Genomic DNA, 17,917 nt, shown 5'->3' on the forward strand with positions numbered 1-17,917 from the left:
AGTGCTGCAAACCCACGAACATGCTAATGCTAGTGATGCTATTCCACATTTTGTACTAGCAACAGAGTCTGGGCCAAATTCTAACTCACAGCTAATTAATCTTAAGGAGTTGTGGGTGACTTCTGGGGTAAAGGTGGTTGCAGTTTGGCTCTTTTCGGACTGATATCTGGGGATTCTGGCACTGTTTTAGGCATGTGATGGCTGGTTTCTGGGGAGATGGAATAAGTTGTGGGTGAGTTTTGGTCTGCTCTTGGCATTAAACTGGTTTACTTTTGGCTAGCACCTTTTGGGCCAGTCTTGGACCATAATTCGTAGTGGTACTGTAGGCTACTGTATGTAGGCCAAACTCACAGCTGAAATTTAAGCAGATTTGGCCAAGCCAAGAATCAATTTGCTATTTGGAAAAAAAACATCTTACCCAATCAAATTGGCAACTTACTGCAAACCATCTACCCTTTTTGAGCAGTATGTTTGTATATTTTAGGGAAATGTGTGGTAATGATAGACAATCAGGATAAGCTACTGTTAGCAAGTGTTTGCATTTTGCCGTATTTGTCCTGTACATTTGTGTGATTTGTTTTGGCAGAACAAATTGAGGAAAACGGAAACTAATTTTTTTCTTTCTCCGACAACAGTATGCTTTAGACAAAAACATGGTTCTATTCATCAAAATAGATTTATGTTTGCACTAAAAATGTTTACTGTTGGAAGACGACTGATGAAGATAGACAAGTTATACTGCCCTTGATCAAGTCATGTGGTAATGATTGTATTTACAAGATAAGTACACGTGGGGAAACTCAGGAATGTTTTTGAGCCCCTTTCCAAGTTGGGGGCTGCTCAATTTAAGAATGGAGGAAACTAACTGCTATTGTACTCATAATTCTCTAATAGCTATGCTAAAATAGAATAGCGATAAAGCTTATCATAAAATACTTGATACAATCTTAAACTAAATGTATTTTTAAATAGAGTAGTTATAGTAGCTACAGTTAAAGACCATGCATCCAAAATTCAAAATTCATTATACCATAATAGCCTAAGAGTTAATACAACATCCTTTTCCAGTGATGTTCTTTTTGATATTTTTCCTGTTATCATGTCAGTGATCACCCAAAATGTATTATATTTAACATTTATTAATTTATTATAAAATTTTGATTTTGATTTTAGATTTTTTGGTGCTAAATTCAAGATGTACTTATTTAATTGGGTGAAAGCTCTGCACCATAAACCTCAGGCTAACTTTTTCAAACTAATGTTGCAGTATTGGCTGAAAAACATCCACTGCAGGGTATTTTTGTCCTTGGCATGAACTGATCCATTAAACTGATTATAGTAATTCATCTAGAGACTATTCGGTTACACAAACCGTGATTTGTTGCGTCTTTGTTTGAAAGTACTCTTGGAGGAGAGAACGTAAGTGACAAACAAACATGATCTATCTAACAAGCTTATTATTTGTTACAACTAAGATCTTTCCCAAGGAACAGTCTTGGCAATCAAAACGCTTTACCTAAACTGACAAGTATAGTGGAGTTATATGAGGTCACACAATATTCTGGAGCGCTCTTGTCCAAAATATACTTTCAGCTCTCTCAGTTCTGATTGTTGACAAATCAAGAGAGACATGGGAATATGAATTGAAAATCACTATGGACCAAATGCTTTTTTCTCCAGAACAATGCAGTGACACTGTTGGCTCTGATCAACAAAAAAAAAACTTGGTGATTTACTTGCTGTCTGGCTACTGCGATCTCGCTAGGATTTGAAACACAGCCATTATTTGAATCAAGTCTAGATTCAGACTCTCTAACTGGATTAAATACTAACCATGTTACACTCCATAAAAGCTGCATAGTTATTATCCAGAAGTGAAGTATTTCAAATGTGGCTTTAGAAGAAACTACATTCTTGCATTCTACAATTGGGTGCAATAAAGTAAAAAATGTTGGCAATAGGTTAGAAGTACAGTGGCCAAAATATTGGACACTCCATTTCCAGTGGACTCAGAGCGTTGTCTCTTAGGAAATTGCACTGATTTTAATCTCAGATGCAACCACAAAATAAAATACACAAACATTGCCTTCGCTGTTGCTAAGAAATGCATCGCACTGACCTGGAAGTTGAATTCCCAAAATGTATCCTCCTTGTAAAAATACACTGGGTTAAGAAAACCTGCATTTGGAATATATCAAAATGAACAAGTTTAAAAAAATGTGAGATGTGCTTGACCAATGAAAAAATATGTTAGGGTGTCATGAGTGGTTGCCAGGGGGTTGCTATGTGGTTGTTCTGGATGGTTGTCATGTCCTGGTCTTTAGATGTTGCTCTGCTCCTTCTTTTGCTGTGTCCATAGCAAAAACAGTGCTGAACACGTTATGTACCACATTTTAGTATTTCTGGTTGGGGAATTGAACAAATTCCTCTCTTCTCCAAGTTTTAAACTTGGTGCAACACTTAATATGAGATATAAATACTTTACCAATCTTTTTATCAAGTAATTTTTTTTTTAAATGTGGTTTAGTGTATATTGAGGTCCAATTAGGCTCAGTGTACTTGTGCTCAAAATACTAAATTGTCATAATGATCAGGAAACTCAAGCTACGCATTTAGATTCTGTTTATTTAGCAATTTCCACTTCATTAAAACAATACAGAACAATACATAAACAACTGAATAATTGCAGGCAGGTGTTGGACACAGGGAAATAATATGGAGAAAGAAGAAAAATTCCCACACACTGCTGTAGCTCTCAGTAAATCCAATGTATTTTTTAATTGATTTGGCCTTGCAAACTTTGTTAGACCATTTTTTTCACTTCATTAAACAAACACCAAAATGGGGTTCATTTTCAGGTGTTTAATTCTGTTTAATGTGCTGTTTAATTCAATAATGACATACATTTGGCATTGCTGAAGGTGTGTAGTGCATCTGAATTCTAAGACCGAATATTAGTCAATATGAAATCATAAAGTAAACAAAGACTGTTTGACTGTGTGCTAGTTCAGAAATCTGTGAGTAACCTGAGAGAGGTGTTTGGTTTTCCTCTTTAGCCAGTATTGTGAAATGACTCCTCTGTAGACGTCGGAGAGCTCAGCCATGAGATGCAGTAGAGACTCTGAACAGCACGTCTGCCAGTGGAGTCTGCCATCTTTTGCTCTTATTTTCTTTGAGTTTTTTTAATGTGCTCAGGAGTGCCCAATAAATGACACACCAGAGAACCCAGTAAATATTGTGGGTTTTCTGAGTCACACATTTGTTGCGTGGTCCCGCTGTCATTGATTTAGTCTCTTTCCTTCTGGCTTCGAGCATCTTGCCGTACCATTGGACAGACCTTCATGCTGTAGAAATTAATGGTAACACCAGAGAATGTCTAATATGGCGAGAAGTTTCACTCTCACTACACTTCCGGCTTCTGAACTGGTTGCAGTTCCACTCTGATTCCATATGAGGGGGCTCACAGGACGAGTGCAGAATGAATGGAGGTCAATGGCGGTATACCCCTCAAAATCCACTTTTCTCAGGATATAATTTTTTGTCTAGTAATTTGAATGTTGTATTCGAAAGGAGATGCAAAGAAATTACACATTGCTGGGTGTTAGATTTTTTAGAGTCACTTATTTGCTTTAAAAAAGTCTTTCAAAATGTCAATGACGTCAGAATGCTGACGTCATTAGCAGAATGCTAGCGTGTTATGGGCAACAACAACTCAACCTGTAAGAAATCAAAACGACATAAGTACTCGTTCATTCAACTTTCGACCTAAAACCCATGTTGAACTTGCAAAATCTACAATCAAATCTGAGATTTCTCAACGGCAATCGGGTGAAAGAGACAAATTTAGCCGTCTAGCCCCATTGACTCCCATTCATTTTGCACTCATGGCGAGCGCCCCCAGTGGAACTCTGGTGGTACTACAACCAAAATTCGGTACAATAGGGCTTAATAGGGAGTGGACAGGCTCTCCGTAGACGGGCTCTGGTAACACTTTATTTTGATGGTCCCCTTTAGACATTCTGTTGACTGTAAGTAACTTTGCACTTACATGTCAACTAACTCTCATAGACTGTCTGCTTAATATCTGCTAACACTTTATTTTGATGCTCCACAACTGACATTCTACTAACTATAAGTAACTTTGCAAGTACACGTCAACTTATTCTACTAACCCCCCTAATCCTATACCTCTAAAACTCTACAAATACTCAACTGCTCTAATGAGAGTTAGTTGAAATGTACACTGTAAAAACTAAAGGAGCCTCAAATATCCTGTCGGATACTCAAGGAACTTCAAAATGTAATTTAGGTGCCTCAAAGCTCTTTCTCCTATAGTAGGGTTACTGGAGGAGCATTGACAATCTTTGAGGTTCTTGCTGGAACTTATGGGATCCTTTAAGCACTTTGTATTTAGTTCAGAGGTTCTGGAGTCACCTTTTCATTACTATGAGACCTCGAAGTGCTTTGGGGGGAAATAGAGTAACTTGAATGTGATAAAAGGGTTATTGGAAGATCTTTTAACATTTAAGTGGTTCCTGGAGGATCTCTTATGTTAAAGCCAGCATCTGGAGGAACCCAATGGTTCAGTGAGGCCAGAATGATATTATTATTATCCTATTATTATTACTTAAGTTTGATTCAGTATACCCAGGTGAAAAATACGTAGGCTACTATTAAAAATGTACTTGTGTGTGTTTTTAGTAGGCCTTCAATACAAATATAACCTACTTTAATGCATTTTAATACATTTAACAGTAGCCTACTAGGTCTTTTTCACCTGGGTAGCTTACATTTATTTGGCATAGGCCTATTTTATTGATTAATTTAAACCTTAAACAACAACACTAAATAATAATAATAATATTATTAATAAAAATTCATTCATTATTATTGAATAAATAATAGTAATAAAATAGTATTTTTTACTTCTTCATAAATTATTATTTGAAGAAGAAGAACCAGGAAGATAAAGGTTTTATTCAGTCACGAAACTGCTGCTATTCCTCTGCTGTCGTCGCTTCAGTGATGCTCGCGCTGCTCGCGCGCAACAAAGCTCAGCTGATCGACGTCATCGAGTTTGAAAGTAACGGCTCTCCTCATCAAAGCTTCCGCCGTTTGTTCGGCTCTCCATTACAAGGTTTGTAAACTCGCCAAAGAAATATAAATACTCACTATATATTCAAACACACATATATAAAAACTAAATTTATTATACATTACTACGTTTTTACAGTGTTTACCACTCGTTTATTGTACAGTATCTGGTATGAAGGTTTTAGCCGCGATGCTAACTACGTTGATCTAATGAACAAATAGAAATTATTGACTTACTGTCTTAGATTGATTTAAAGTTAACATTAGTCATTCAATTCAACATATTCTGTACAACTGTGTCTTCAAATTGCTGATATACAGCCTAACTAATTTAGCTGATTCCTGCTGTCGTCATTGGCGTTTGTTATGAATAACAAAAGCAGGTTAATATAGTTTGGTCTGTTTTTGTTTAGCCTAACTTTACTTACTACAGGTGCCCTCATTCTCTCAAATACCATTTTGAATCCATTTAGTGGTCAATAAATATTATGTTGTGAATAATCATCTTTGTTATTTTGTTTCCCCAGAACAACCAGTACAATGTTTCAGTGGCAACACTGAATTACAGTAAGTACCTGCACCACATGCAAGTACTTTATTACTATGAACTTTCTCTGTGTGCAATTGTATTGTTTGACTGTGTACTTGTGTTTTTTAATCAGTTATTCTCTGAAAATCTTCTTCCCTCATGCTCTCAAATCTCATTCATGTTACATTCATGTAATATCACAGGTTTGGAGCCAATAATGCTATGCATTTTTTATAGGCTATACCTTAATCATATGCATTTGAATATAAGACATTTGAACCCTGAATTATAACTTCAAGTTTGGTATTTTTCGACAAAAAAAGGAAAAAGCTATTAAATGGCTTCATAAGACTTACAACACAAACCATAACACATGAGTTGTGAATTCATTGATTATTTTTAGGATCTTTTCTGGGACATTTTTGGAGCTTAACCATTTTTACATAAATTGTTGCATTGAATTGAAGTAGACAAGTGTACATAAGAATGGTTTCATGAATGATTTACACAATTTTTTTCTGCTTGTGTTTCATGCAGTGAAATTGAATGGCTGGGGTTGCATTATGCCTGAGATCTGCTTTTGGGTTCACAGACAGAAAGTCAAACAGGTTTGGAACATCACAAGGCTGTGGAAATTATTTAAATTTCACAACTATCACTTTAATAACCTTACTAACAGTAAATTTTGTACTTTGCAGAGATCTCGGTAAGCTGAAATACAAGTTTGAACAAGAATAAAAATCCTCCTGTAGACCTGAAAATCATTGAAGTGCCTGGACCATCCACCAGAAAAGAGGAAAAACAAACAGAAAATGAAGCTGATGCACCTTTTCACTTTTCTAACTCGTTAAGTACCTCACATGTCCCTTGTGAAGATTTTATAATTGATTGCATTTTATGTTGCAGTGAGTAAAGGTGCGGTCACATTTGTGAATTTCGTGAAATTACACAGGCAAAAAGGTCCATTGACCATTGTCAGCAGTGTAGCAATGTAATGTATGAAGCACCACACAGAATTGCTGATCGTGTGGATTCTTATTGAAATGACTGAATTCACCAGTGAACATTCACAGAACAACAGATCATTTTACTGCACCTTAACTCTGTTCAAATGGAAAATGTTTTCTGCTTGTTGTGACATAAGGAATACTGTTTCCGGGTCGAAGCCTCTACTTCTACTTCCTTTATCTTGTTTCTAGATATTGAGAATACTCAACAACCATTTATGGGAACTGTTGATTCAAGTCACACATTTAAGCTTTTCAAAAGCCGTAGTGTACATATCAGTCTCCAGTCTCACGGCATCCCAGACTTCAACATTTTATGATTCAAAATAGCTGAATAACTAAACCATCTGAGATTTCAGAATAGAGATAAAGGTTAGGATCATAATTTTCAGGAATATTACAGAACAATGAGTGCATATTAGCACTGTTTGTTGTTTGTTTTTGGCATCTGAGAGAGCTTTTGGACTTGGAAACAGTAGCGGCAGACGTAAGCGAACTGAAACACGTTTTAAAATTAAATGAAGAATGACATTTTTAATTAGTCAATTTACATTTTTTACATTGATTTAGTACATGGAACATGTGTTTTCTATGCATTTTGTTGAGATGTCTTTTCTTGTGTAGCCTATTGTATACACATGGTTGATTATTCATGTTACTTATGTATTATACAATTTTTTGTGTGTGTATTCATTGATATTAATCTATTACTAGCTTTTTTCCCCAAGTGTATTGAAGTGTATGTATTAAAATAGATCTGAAATATGTAATAAACAATTCTTATTTTGTATTTGGTTCAGTTTGTTTATTATAATAGAAGTTTATGGTAACCGTAGTAACAACATGAAATTAATTTAAAAAATTGCAATTTGGTTCCTGGAGGCACCCACAGTGGTTCCACACAGTGCTTCATATAAGAGTTCCTCAGGAAACCTGTGTGGTTCCTCAGAGAACCGCCCCTTTTTAAAGGGTGCCTAGAGGATCTACAGACGGTTCCGCCGGTGTGGCAAAGTGAAGAACCCCAAAAGGTTCCTCCAGGCACCTTTAATTTTTACAGTGTAGGTGCAACTTTATGTATAGTCAACAGAACATCTACAGGGGACAGTCAAAATAAAGTGTAACTAAATTAATTTTCTTAGGATTTTCTTGTTCTTACCCCATGATATGTCTTATTTTAGTATTATTTATATGCTATTATAGTATTAAATAATATTTATTATTTTCAGGTTTCTTTTTAATTTTAGTTTAAGGTTTAGTAATTTATTTAAGTTCTGTGTGCAGTAGCTTTAATTTATTGTAATTTTAGTCATGTTAGTACTTTATTTCAGTTAGTTGCCAAGGCAGCATTTCTAATTTGATGTTTTCCATGTATTATTTAGGCTATATTTTATTTTATTTTTAGTTTACCTTTATTTCAATTACCAACAATTATTTGTAATAATTTTAGTTTTAGTTAACAATATCAGCACTGATTAGGCTGATTACATTTTTAACATTATTAGTGATTTCTAAAAGATCATGTGACACTGAAGACTGGAGTCATGATGCTGAAAATTCAGCTTTACATCACAGGAATAATTTACATTTTAAAATATATTCAAATAGACACAGTTAAACAGATGTTTTATTTGATTATCTTAAATATGTTACAATAATACTGTTTTTACTGTGTTTTCATCCAATAAATGCAGCCTTGCCTATACAGTATATATATATACTGTACAGTGCAATGCATAAGTGAATACACCCATGCTAAAGTTGGATAAAGAGGAATAAAAAATCATATTTTGGAAATTGAACTTAATGCCTTAATTTAAAAAATTAGGAAAAATCCAACCTTTAAGGACACCAATTTTCTTTGTGAATAAATAATGTATCGTAAATAAATACATGTTCTTCCTTAAAATACAGGGTGCATAAGTCTGGACACCCCTATGTTAAATTCCCATAGAGGCAGGCAGATTTTTATTTTTAAAGGCCAGTTACTTCATGGATCCAGGATACTATGCATCCTGATAAAGTTCCCTTGGCCTTTGGAATTAAAATAGCCCCACATCATCACATAGCCTTCACCATACCTAGAGATTGGCATGGTTTTATTTCAGTTAGCCTAATAGCTGGTTTGATTTGCATTGAGAGATGATCTTATGGAAAGTACCCCATGCCAATCTCTAGGTATGGTGAAGGCTATGTGATGATGTGGGGCTATTTTAATTCCAAAGGCCAAGGGAACTTTATCAGGATGCATAGTATCCTAAATTAAAAAAAAAAAAAAACATACTTAAAAATAAAAATCTGCCTGCCTCTATGGGAATTTAACATAGGGGTGTACTCACTTATGCACCATGTATTTTAAGGAAGAACATTTATTTATTTACGATACATTATTCATTCACAAAGAAAATTGGTGTCCTTAAAGGTTGGATTTTTCCTATTTTTTTTAATTAAGGCATTAAGTTCAATTTCCAAAATATGATTTTTTATTCCTCTTTTTAGTCAACTTTAGCATGGGTGTATTCACTTATGCATTGCACTGTATATACACTAATATATTTGTGTGATTTTGTGCATTTGTAGGGAAAAGCTGCTCATATTCTTTTGCTATAAGCCTAACAAAAAGTCCTCAAGCCTGAATTTGGTATTTGTCCTAATCTGTAGCACAAAATTAATATTTCTAGCTTTTTGTGAGCACCATTGTTTATAAACGGTCAGGTTTCAATAGCCATAGTTGTCAAGTCCTAAGCTAAGCTCTAGCTAGCATTAGCCGACAGACGACTCAGCTTCAGCGTGGATGCTAAATGAGTGTTGATTTCTCCTCTAAAGCATTGATGTGATCTCTTCCAGTCCCATTTTCATGTCAGAGGGTTGTGATGAGAAGAGACAGGAGTAAACTAGGTGCTGTTCTACCTGGTGAGCCTGGCGAGAAAACCAGAAAGATTTGCCGCCCATCAGGAAGTCTTATAGAGCGAACCTGCGATAGTAACTTTTAAAACAATAGGGATTTGAAATCTAATCTGAGGCCAATTTACAGAATCACTCTTGACTGGAAAGTTTAGTCTTCAGGGAAATGGATTGCTGTTAGATCATTGTAAAAGCTGACATCCCATCACCGCTGCGAGGTTAGCTAGTCAAAGCCCACTGCTGCTAGTCTGTTTTCATTGGCAACTACTGACGGACTGTTTAACTAGGACTGCGGTCCAACATGTGAAATTAAGAAAGCCTTTACACACATTCATGGCAATAGAACTGTACAAGCAGGGATGTTACATTTTCCAAATGAAAATGAGCAAGGAAGAAATCTGCCTTTCCCACAGAACAACTGCACATTATCCATCTAAAGAATCTTTTTGAAATGGGAAATGGAGGTACACCACTGTTCAAGTTTGGGGTCAGTGGGATTTAGATTTTAAAAAAGAAGGGGTGGTATTAAGGGGGGTTTATGTAAATTTTAGGGTTGGTGATGCCACTAACCCGGGAGGAATGTGGTGTAGTCTCCACGAGCCGTTTGTTGTAGTCCTTGAAAAAACGATTTCTTACTTTGCTTTGAACTTTGAGCGTCGTAACTTTGCAGATGTTGTTTATGCTCAAACGACAACATTACGCACTAACTAAAGTTTAAAAAGTGAAATCAGAATCAACCACCCCTTTACCTCTAATACTTTTAATCAGCAACTTCAGCAAGGATGCATTGATTTGATCAACAGTTACAGTAAAGACATTTATAATGTTGCAAAAGACTTCTATTTCAAATAAATGCTGCTCTTTTAAACTTTCTATTCATCAAAGAATCCCCCCCCCCAAAAAGTATCATGGTTTCCACAAGAATATTACGCATAATTTTCAACATTAATAATCAGCATATTGGAAGGATTTTTGAAGGTTCATGTGACATTGAATTTTGGAGTAATTATGCTAAAAATTCTGCTTTGCATCACATGAATAAATTACGTTTGAAAATAAATTCAAATAAAAATCTGATATTTTAAATTGTAATAATATTTCACAATATTGCTGTTTTTACTGTATTTGTGATCCATTAGTCTCGATGAGCATTAGAGATTCAAAGAAATAGATCAAGCCAAAAATTCTGTAATTATTTAGTGATTCTCTTTTTCCCCCCTTTGCTCTTATATTTTCTGTGAAAGGCATTCAAATAAGAATTTTTCAATGAGAAAAAATGTTGAATTTTAAAATGAGATTTTTTCAAGGGCCTTCAGGATGTTTTTATACACAGCAATAGATTGTTAAGCTCCATAAACCACCAAACAACACCATAAAAGCCTAAGAAGTAGTCCATATGATTTGTGCACTATATTGCAAGTCTTCTGAAACTGTGTGTGAAAATTGGTTGTTGTTCACTGAAAAACTTGCCCTCCACTGCAGCACTTGAATCTTATTCATTACGTTTAAAATGGCACTATAGCTACGAACCAATGTTATGTCAAACTTGATGTGCCGTTTCTAAATCTGTATGTAAATGAGATTTCAGAACAGGGTTGTTATTAGACACGACACGAGTCAGAGTCTCTCGTGTCTTATTGCTTTATTACAGTCTTGGCTGCTTTTAGATCGGACACATGGGAGGCTGAGGTCAGTAAATGCGAGCTTCAATTGATTTGACACCAAATAAAAAGCCAGTCTGAGCTAGACGTTAGTATATTTTGCTCTATAACTTATATCAACACACAGGAGTTTGAGTGGGTAAAGATATCAAGCAAAAGTATTCTGGAACGCAAGGAGCTCAGCTAATGTTCAAGGTCAGTGTGTAGCTGGTGTCCAAGTGGGATTTACTGGTGGGAAAAGTGAAGGAACTCAATGGATAGGTGGGTGACCGAAACATAAATAAAACTGGGGAATGAATTAGTGTTTTTCTTCTAAAAAAAAAAAAAAAAGTTTGTGCAGCAATAACATTCACAACTGAGAACGATACGATTTTTCAGGTCTAAAGAAGAGAAACCCGAGATCTAAAAGTAGAGGGTATCATTGAACAGTTTATTATGAAAAAAAAAATCCAAATTCACAAATTGGTGAAAAGGTGTGGGAACCCTTCAGTATGAACAATAAATTATTATTATTTTTTTTTAACTGCTTAGAATGCATTTTCTTGCCTTTGTACTTTTTTTAAATTAACCGAAGACATTCATACACCTACATTACCGGTCAAATGTTTGGAATAGTAATTATTATGCTCACCAAGGCTGCATTTATTTGATTAAAATACAGTAAAAATAGCAATATTATGAAATATTATTACAATTTAAAATAACTGTTTTTATTTTAATATCTTTTAAAATGTAAATTAGTCTTCAGTGTCACATGATCATTCTGAAATCATTCTAATATGCTGATTTGCTGCTCAAAAAACATTTCTCATTATTATCAATGTTGAAAATGGTTGTGCTGCTTTGTATTTTTGTTGAGACTATGATACACTACAATTCAAAAGTTATTTGAAAGGATAAGTACAAAGTCATTCAGCACGGAAACATTAAATGTACCAAAAGTGACTGTAAAGACATTTATAATGTTAAAAAAGATTTCTGTTTCAAATAAATGCAGTTCATTAAACTTTCTATTCGTCAAAGAATCCTGAAAAATGTACACAAAAATATTAAAGCAAAAATTATTTAGCAAAAACTTTCAACATTGATAATAAGAACAGTGATTAATAATTGTGCACCAATATAACTGATAATGACTGAGCAGGAAATCATCATATTAGAATGAATCATCATATTAGATGTTGATAATGTTGAATAAACATTTTTTATTCAGATAAAAAAAGAGTTATTATATATTGTAATAATATTTCATAATATTACTGTTTTTGCTGTATTGTTTGCACTACCTTTTACTGGTAGTGTATAACATCAGAAAATTCAACCGCATTGCTAAGAATGGTTTACTTATAGTAGACTAGACTCGATTTAGAAATTGGATTCGAGAAAATATTGTAGCATAAAAAAAGTAGTACATCTTTAAATGGTGGTGTTTTTGTGTGTTGCAGTCCTCAAGAACGACCCGCTCAGATGAGGAAAGGGACACCGGTTGGGATGCCTGGGGCTCGTGGAGTGACTGTTCTCGTACCTGTGGAGGTGGAGCCTCGTATTCTCTACGCAGGTGTCTCAATGGAGTGTGAGTGAACACACACACACACACACACACACACACACACACACACACACACACACACACACACACACACACACACACACACACACACACACACACACACACACACACACACACACACACACACACACACACACACACACACAGACACACACACACACACACACACACACACACACACACACACACAGAGATATGCATTCATATCTTTATGACTTGTCGAACCCTAAGCCTTCCTTTAAACCTGCACTGCAAAAATGCTACATTAAAAACCTGTCAAAATCATATACTGTACAGATAAAAACATCACATTTTTGTTATATTTTATATGACTTCGTTAAAGAGGAGCTCAAAGTCACAAAGCACAAAGTCACTCCAAAGGGAGTTTTCTTCCAGGAACGTATACACGTCACAATATTCCTCATTTAAATAATTACCATCCGAGGCATACACAAAAAAAGGGGGGATGCCTGGTTGAGTCGCGTTAGTAGTGTGTTGAAACTCGCGATTATGGTAAGGGGCGAGACATTTGCCAAACACACTGGAAGCGGTTGACCAATCACAACACACAGGCCCAGCTGACCAATCAGAGCATATTCGGCTTTTCAGAGGGAGGGGCTTTATAGAGACTGAAGCTAAACAGAGCTTTACTGACAGACTGGGAAGAGAGGTGCTGCAACAATGTAAAATATGTGATAAAATAATGTTGTTTTTACATTCAAGCATGACAACCTATTTAATGTTTATTGCTGTGTCATGTTTGTTAGCCTAATAAGGTTCTGTGTTTGACCATGTTCACTGTCTATACAATGCGGTTTCACTTGATGCAATATACTGTTATAAGGTGTGAAATATGCTGTCACCAGTATGCCATCCCATAATACCCAAAATTATTTATTTATTTTTTATTTATAGACAGTATTTCTTTTTTCTTTTTTTTTACTGTGAATTTCTGGCAACCACAACTGCATTTTTTGCCATGAATCTATCAGGATTTTTTCTTTTACAGTGTGCAGTTGCTCCAAAAGGTATTTTGACATTTCAGTTACATTTAATCAAAACAAAATATCTGCAAACAAGTTATGCTTTTCTGATGACTAAATTCTCTTTTCTTGTTTAGAGATAGATGTCTTTTGGCTAGGTTTTTCAATTACTGCAGCTCTTTTTCTACAGACAAGAACACGGTACAATTCGCCTATCTGTCTTTGTTAGATTGTATTGTATATGACAACAGTTGATTTACATCGTCGTCAACATGCCGATATCTGTCATGATGTCAGGCTGCCCCGTTGTTATCGCTGATCTCAGAGAGAGGACAGAGAAGTGCTTCCTTTCCAGAGAGAATGGAAAACTTGACAGACACTTTGGACTCAAGTATCTTTCTCTCTCTTTTTGCAATTCAACTTCTATTTCTGTCATATTTCTGTCCTTCTAAAGCAAAGAAAAGGTTTTGTTCCTCAAGTAATAATGTTAGTACACATTATGCATGTGCATAATTTACATGATTTAGAATATATTAAGGAAGCCGTTGTCATTAAAATGAAGCCGAGAGAATTGAATGATTCATGGATACAGCAAAGTGTGTTTTCTGGGTATAATATTCATCTTGAAATGCAAATTGGATTGTTTTGTTTGTAGCCAATTTTAGTTTCTTGAACGTTAAAACAAACTTTGTTGACTTGTAAAAAGTAAGTTTGTTAACTTTTTAATCGTAAACTTTGTAAAGGTGAATTTTTTCTTTTTTGTGTTAAAATACTTTGTCCTATCCCAGCTTAATATGACATTAATCAGATCTTCTCCTGAAAAGTGTAAACGCTGTGGCACTATCAAAAGATTGCTGTTTGCTTGACCAACCCAACTCTGGCTCAACCAATGGCATTAGTTTGGGGCGGGACTGTCTGTTTCTCTCAAGTTATCAAGTCTAAAGGTCCGTTCACACTATAATGATAACGATAAAGATATATTTCTTAAAAAGCGTTATGCCTAGTTCTGTCATGAAACTGATGGGCTGGCTGATGGTTCCTTAACGCAACCTAATGAGATTCACAGCATTAACTACTTGGCACAAGCTGATTGGTTCATGTCACATCTGCAGCCAATGTGCTTGCTGCTCACAACATTTAACTGGCTGGTTAGCATTCACCATAGCAGTTTGCAGCTCGCTTTCAAAGTTCCCCCGAAACCTCCACCTTCCCCAGCTCCACCTGTATAGATCTGCTATGGGTAGTTTATATATATGCTATTTGTGCAGCAGTATGTCTTACATAATCCCAGCAGTGTATCAGTATGTATTGGCAGTAGCAAGTTCCTGTACTTACTCTGCAGCAGCAGCAATTCAGCAGCAGCAGTGTAGCAGATACATTGTCATATCCATTACCATGCTAAAAATCTTTAGAGAGTTGTCATGATAGAACTACATATAAAAGAATAGCAAGTTCCACGCCACAACTGTAACGATAGGAACAATGTCATTGGAATTACTTCCAGAATGATTTTTTTCCAGCTGTTGAAATATAAAAACATTGACAGCCAATCAGAATTGATTTAAGAGCTTGAGCATTTAAGGTGACAGTGGACAGCATGAAGAGTTCAGATGCAAGTGCCATTTGAACTTTTCTTCTAGAATGATCATTTTTATCAAGCTCGTATATTTAAGTTCAGTAACTTCACTTAAATGGCAATGAAGATTACCTATTAATTGTCATTTAAGTGAAATTATTGAACTTAAATATACAAGCTTGATAAAAATGATCATTCTAGAAGAAAATTTCAGATGGCACTTAGAGGCTTTTGCATCTGAACTCTTCATATGTGCTTGTAATAAACAGAATGATATTGTCCGCTGGTGTGGATGCTAATATAATAATCATTATAGTTATCTTTACAGTTACCGTTCTTGGTGTGAACGGGCCTTAACTCTCTTTGACTCAGTTGAAATATGTTCAAATTGTTTTCATGGATCAATCCGTTGGAGACAATTCCACTTATTTTGGTAGAAGCTGATCCTGTCTTTCCTCTTGTCATACCGTTCGTAGCGTTATGCCATATACTGCTCCAGAGTGATCAGTCGCATGCTATTTAGAGCTCAGGTGATTGGCTACAGACCTGAGAGAGAAATTGTGTACTTTCTACTGACCAACTTCCATTGAAATGAATGGGAATGCTAACGGATAGCTCTCTTCAGGTGTATCAGTCCTCTCTGAGACAAACAGAGCAATGCTTTGATAGCGCCATAGTGTTTACACTCTTTGTGCAAATAACCCAATGAATGGCTTGTCTCTGCGCATTAAAATTTGGATAGATATCTGTTTTTTTGTTTATCATGTTGGACACAATCATGTTTTTGTAGCTCATTTCCCATTACTTCATTGCTGGAGGGTAGATGACAAAAGCTAAAGCAATACTCATAGAAAATGGAAGTCACACACCATTTATGCCACAATAATCATTTAGAGCTAACTGAGCGGTTAGATCCAACTGAAAACAAGCGAAAGGGCCAATTACTCTTCAGGTCTCATTGGAAATGCTTCTACTGACCCTCAATGTAAAATTGCTCTCAATGATTTGCATTTAACTGCTTCCTGTGTGAGGATTATTTTTTCCCAAGAACATTCATTAAGTTTTTTTTTAAGTCGCTTTGGTGCCTGCTAATTGGATGAATGTACGATACCTTTCAAAAGATTGGGGTCTGTATGATTTTTTTCAATGTTTTTAAAATAAGTCTTCAATGCTCACCAAGGCTGCTTTTATTTGATCAAAATACAGTAAAACAGTAATATTGTGAAATATTATTAATTATTAATATTATCTATTTTAATATATTTAAAATGTAATTAATTTCTGCAATATCAAAGTTGAATTTTCAGCATCATTACTCCAGTCTTCAGTGTCACATGATCCTACAGAAATCCTTCTAATATGATGATTTGCTGCTCAAGAAACATTTCTTTTTTTTAATATCAGTGTTGAAAAAAGTTGTGCTGCTTAATATTTTTGTGGAGATCATGATACATTCTTTTGAATTCTTTGATGAATAGAAAGCATTTGACACAACATTTATTTGAAATAAACATCATAAATATCTTTACTGTCTATGGAAGCTTGTTTCCGCCACAGAATAAAACATTTTAAGAGATAATTGCGACTTTTTATCTCACAATTGCGAGTTTACATCTCGCAATTCTGACTTTATTTCTCAGAATTTTGAGATATAAAAGTCCGAATTGCGTGAAATAAAGTCGCAATTGCATGTTATAAAGTCAGAATTGCGAGATATAAAGTCAGAATTGCGTGAAATAAAGTCGCAATTGCGTCTTATAAAGTCAGAATTCAGACTTTTTTTCTCGCAATTGCGACTTTACATCACGCAATTCTGACTTTATAATACGCAATTGGGAGATATAAAGTCAGAATTACATGATATAAAGTCGCAATTGCGTGTTATAAAGTCAGAATTGTGAGATAAACTATTCTGAGGTAAAAAAAAAAAAAGTCCGTCTTTTTTTCCCCCCTTAGAATTGGACTTTATATCTCACAAATGTGAGTTTATATCTCACAATTCTGAGAAAATATGTCAGAATTGCGAGATATAAACTCGCAATTGCGTGTTATAAAGTAAGAATTGCGTGATATAAAGTCGCAATTGCGAGAAAAAAGTCAGAATTCTGACTTTATAACACGCAATTGCGACTTTATATCTCGCAATTCTGACTTTATAACACGCAATTCTGACTTTATTTCACGCAATTCTGACTTTATATCTCGCAATTCTGACTTTATAACACGCAATTGCGACTTTATTTCACGCAATTCTGACTTTGTATCTCGCAATTCGGAGAAATAAAGTCAGAATTGCGAGATGTAAACTCGCAATTGTGAGATAAAAAGTCGCAATTATCATTTAATTTTTTTTTATTTTGTGGCGGAAACAAGCTTCCATAACTGTCACTTTTGATCGATTTAATGCCTTCCCGAATTAAAATAATAATTTCTTTCAACAAAAAAAAGTCAAACTTTTGTCTCTTGTCTTATGTACTTCTGCATTTTTGAAGTAGCTCTTTGGTTTATAGGGTTCTTGAGTTTGCTTGACTCGTGGTTTGGGGATTTATACAAAAGAAAATCTTGTATTAGTCAATCAAAAGATTTTTTTCAATAA

At 35.1% G+C, this 17,917-nt stretch overlaps 1 protein-coding gene and 1 long non-coding RNA gene across 2 annotated transcripts in view; both read left to right on the forward strand.

Annotated features, from left to right (window-relative positions):
- Nucleotides 1-17,917, forward strand: part of adamtsl3 (ADAMTS-like 3) — a 164,066-nt gene that overhangs the window by 73,115 nt on the left and 73,034 nt on the right. Inside the window, exon 4 of the mRNA XM_084405736.1 lies at nucleotides 12,638-12,765. Coding sequence (XP_084261862.1) covers nucleotides 12,638-12,765 — 128 coding nt within the window. The remainder of the gene's footprint in view (nucleotides 1-12,637; nucleotides 12,766-17,917) is intronic.
- On the forward strand, nucleotides 5,631-6,428 carry LOC311288370. Its single transcript, XR_014626921.1, has 3 exons — nucleotides 5,631-5,661; nucleotides 6,161-6,231; nucleotides 6,322-6,428. It is a non-coding gene; the product is annotated as an uncharacterized lncRNA (long non-coding RNA).

This window comes from Rutilus rutilus, assembly GCF_951802725.1.
Source record: "Rutilus rutilus genome assembly, chromosome: 3".
Lineage (NCBI taxonomy): Eukaryota > Metazoa > Chordata > Actinopteri > Cypriniformes > Leuciscidae > Rutilus > Rutilus rutilus.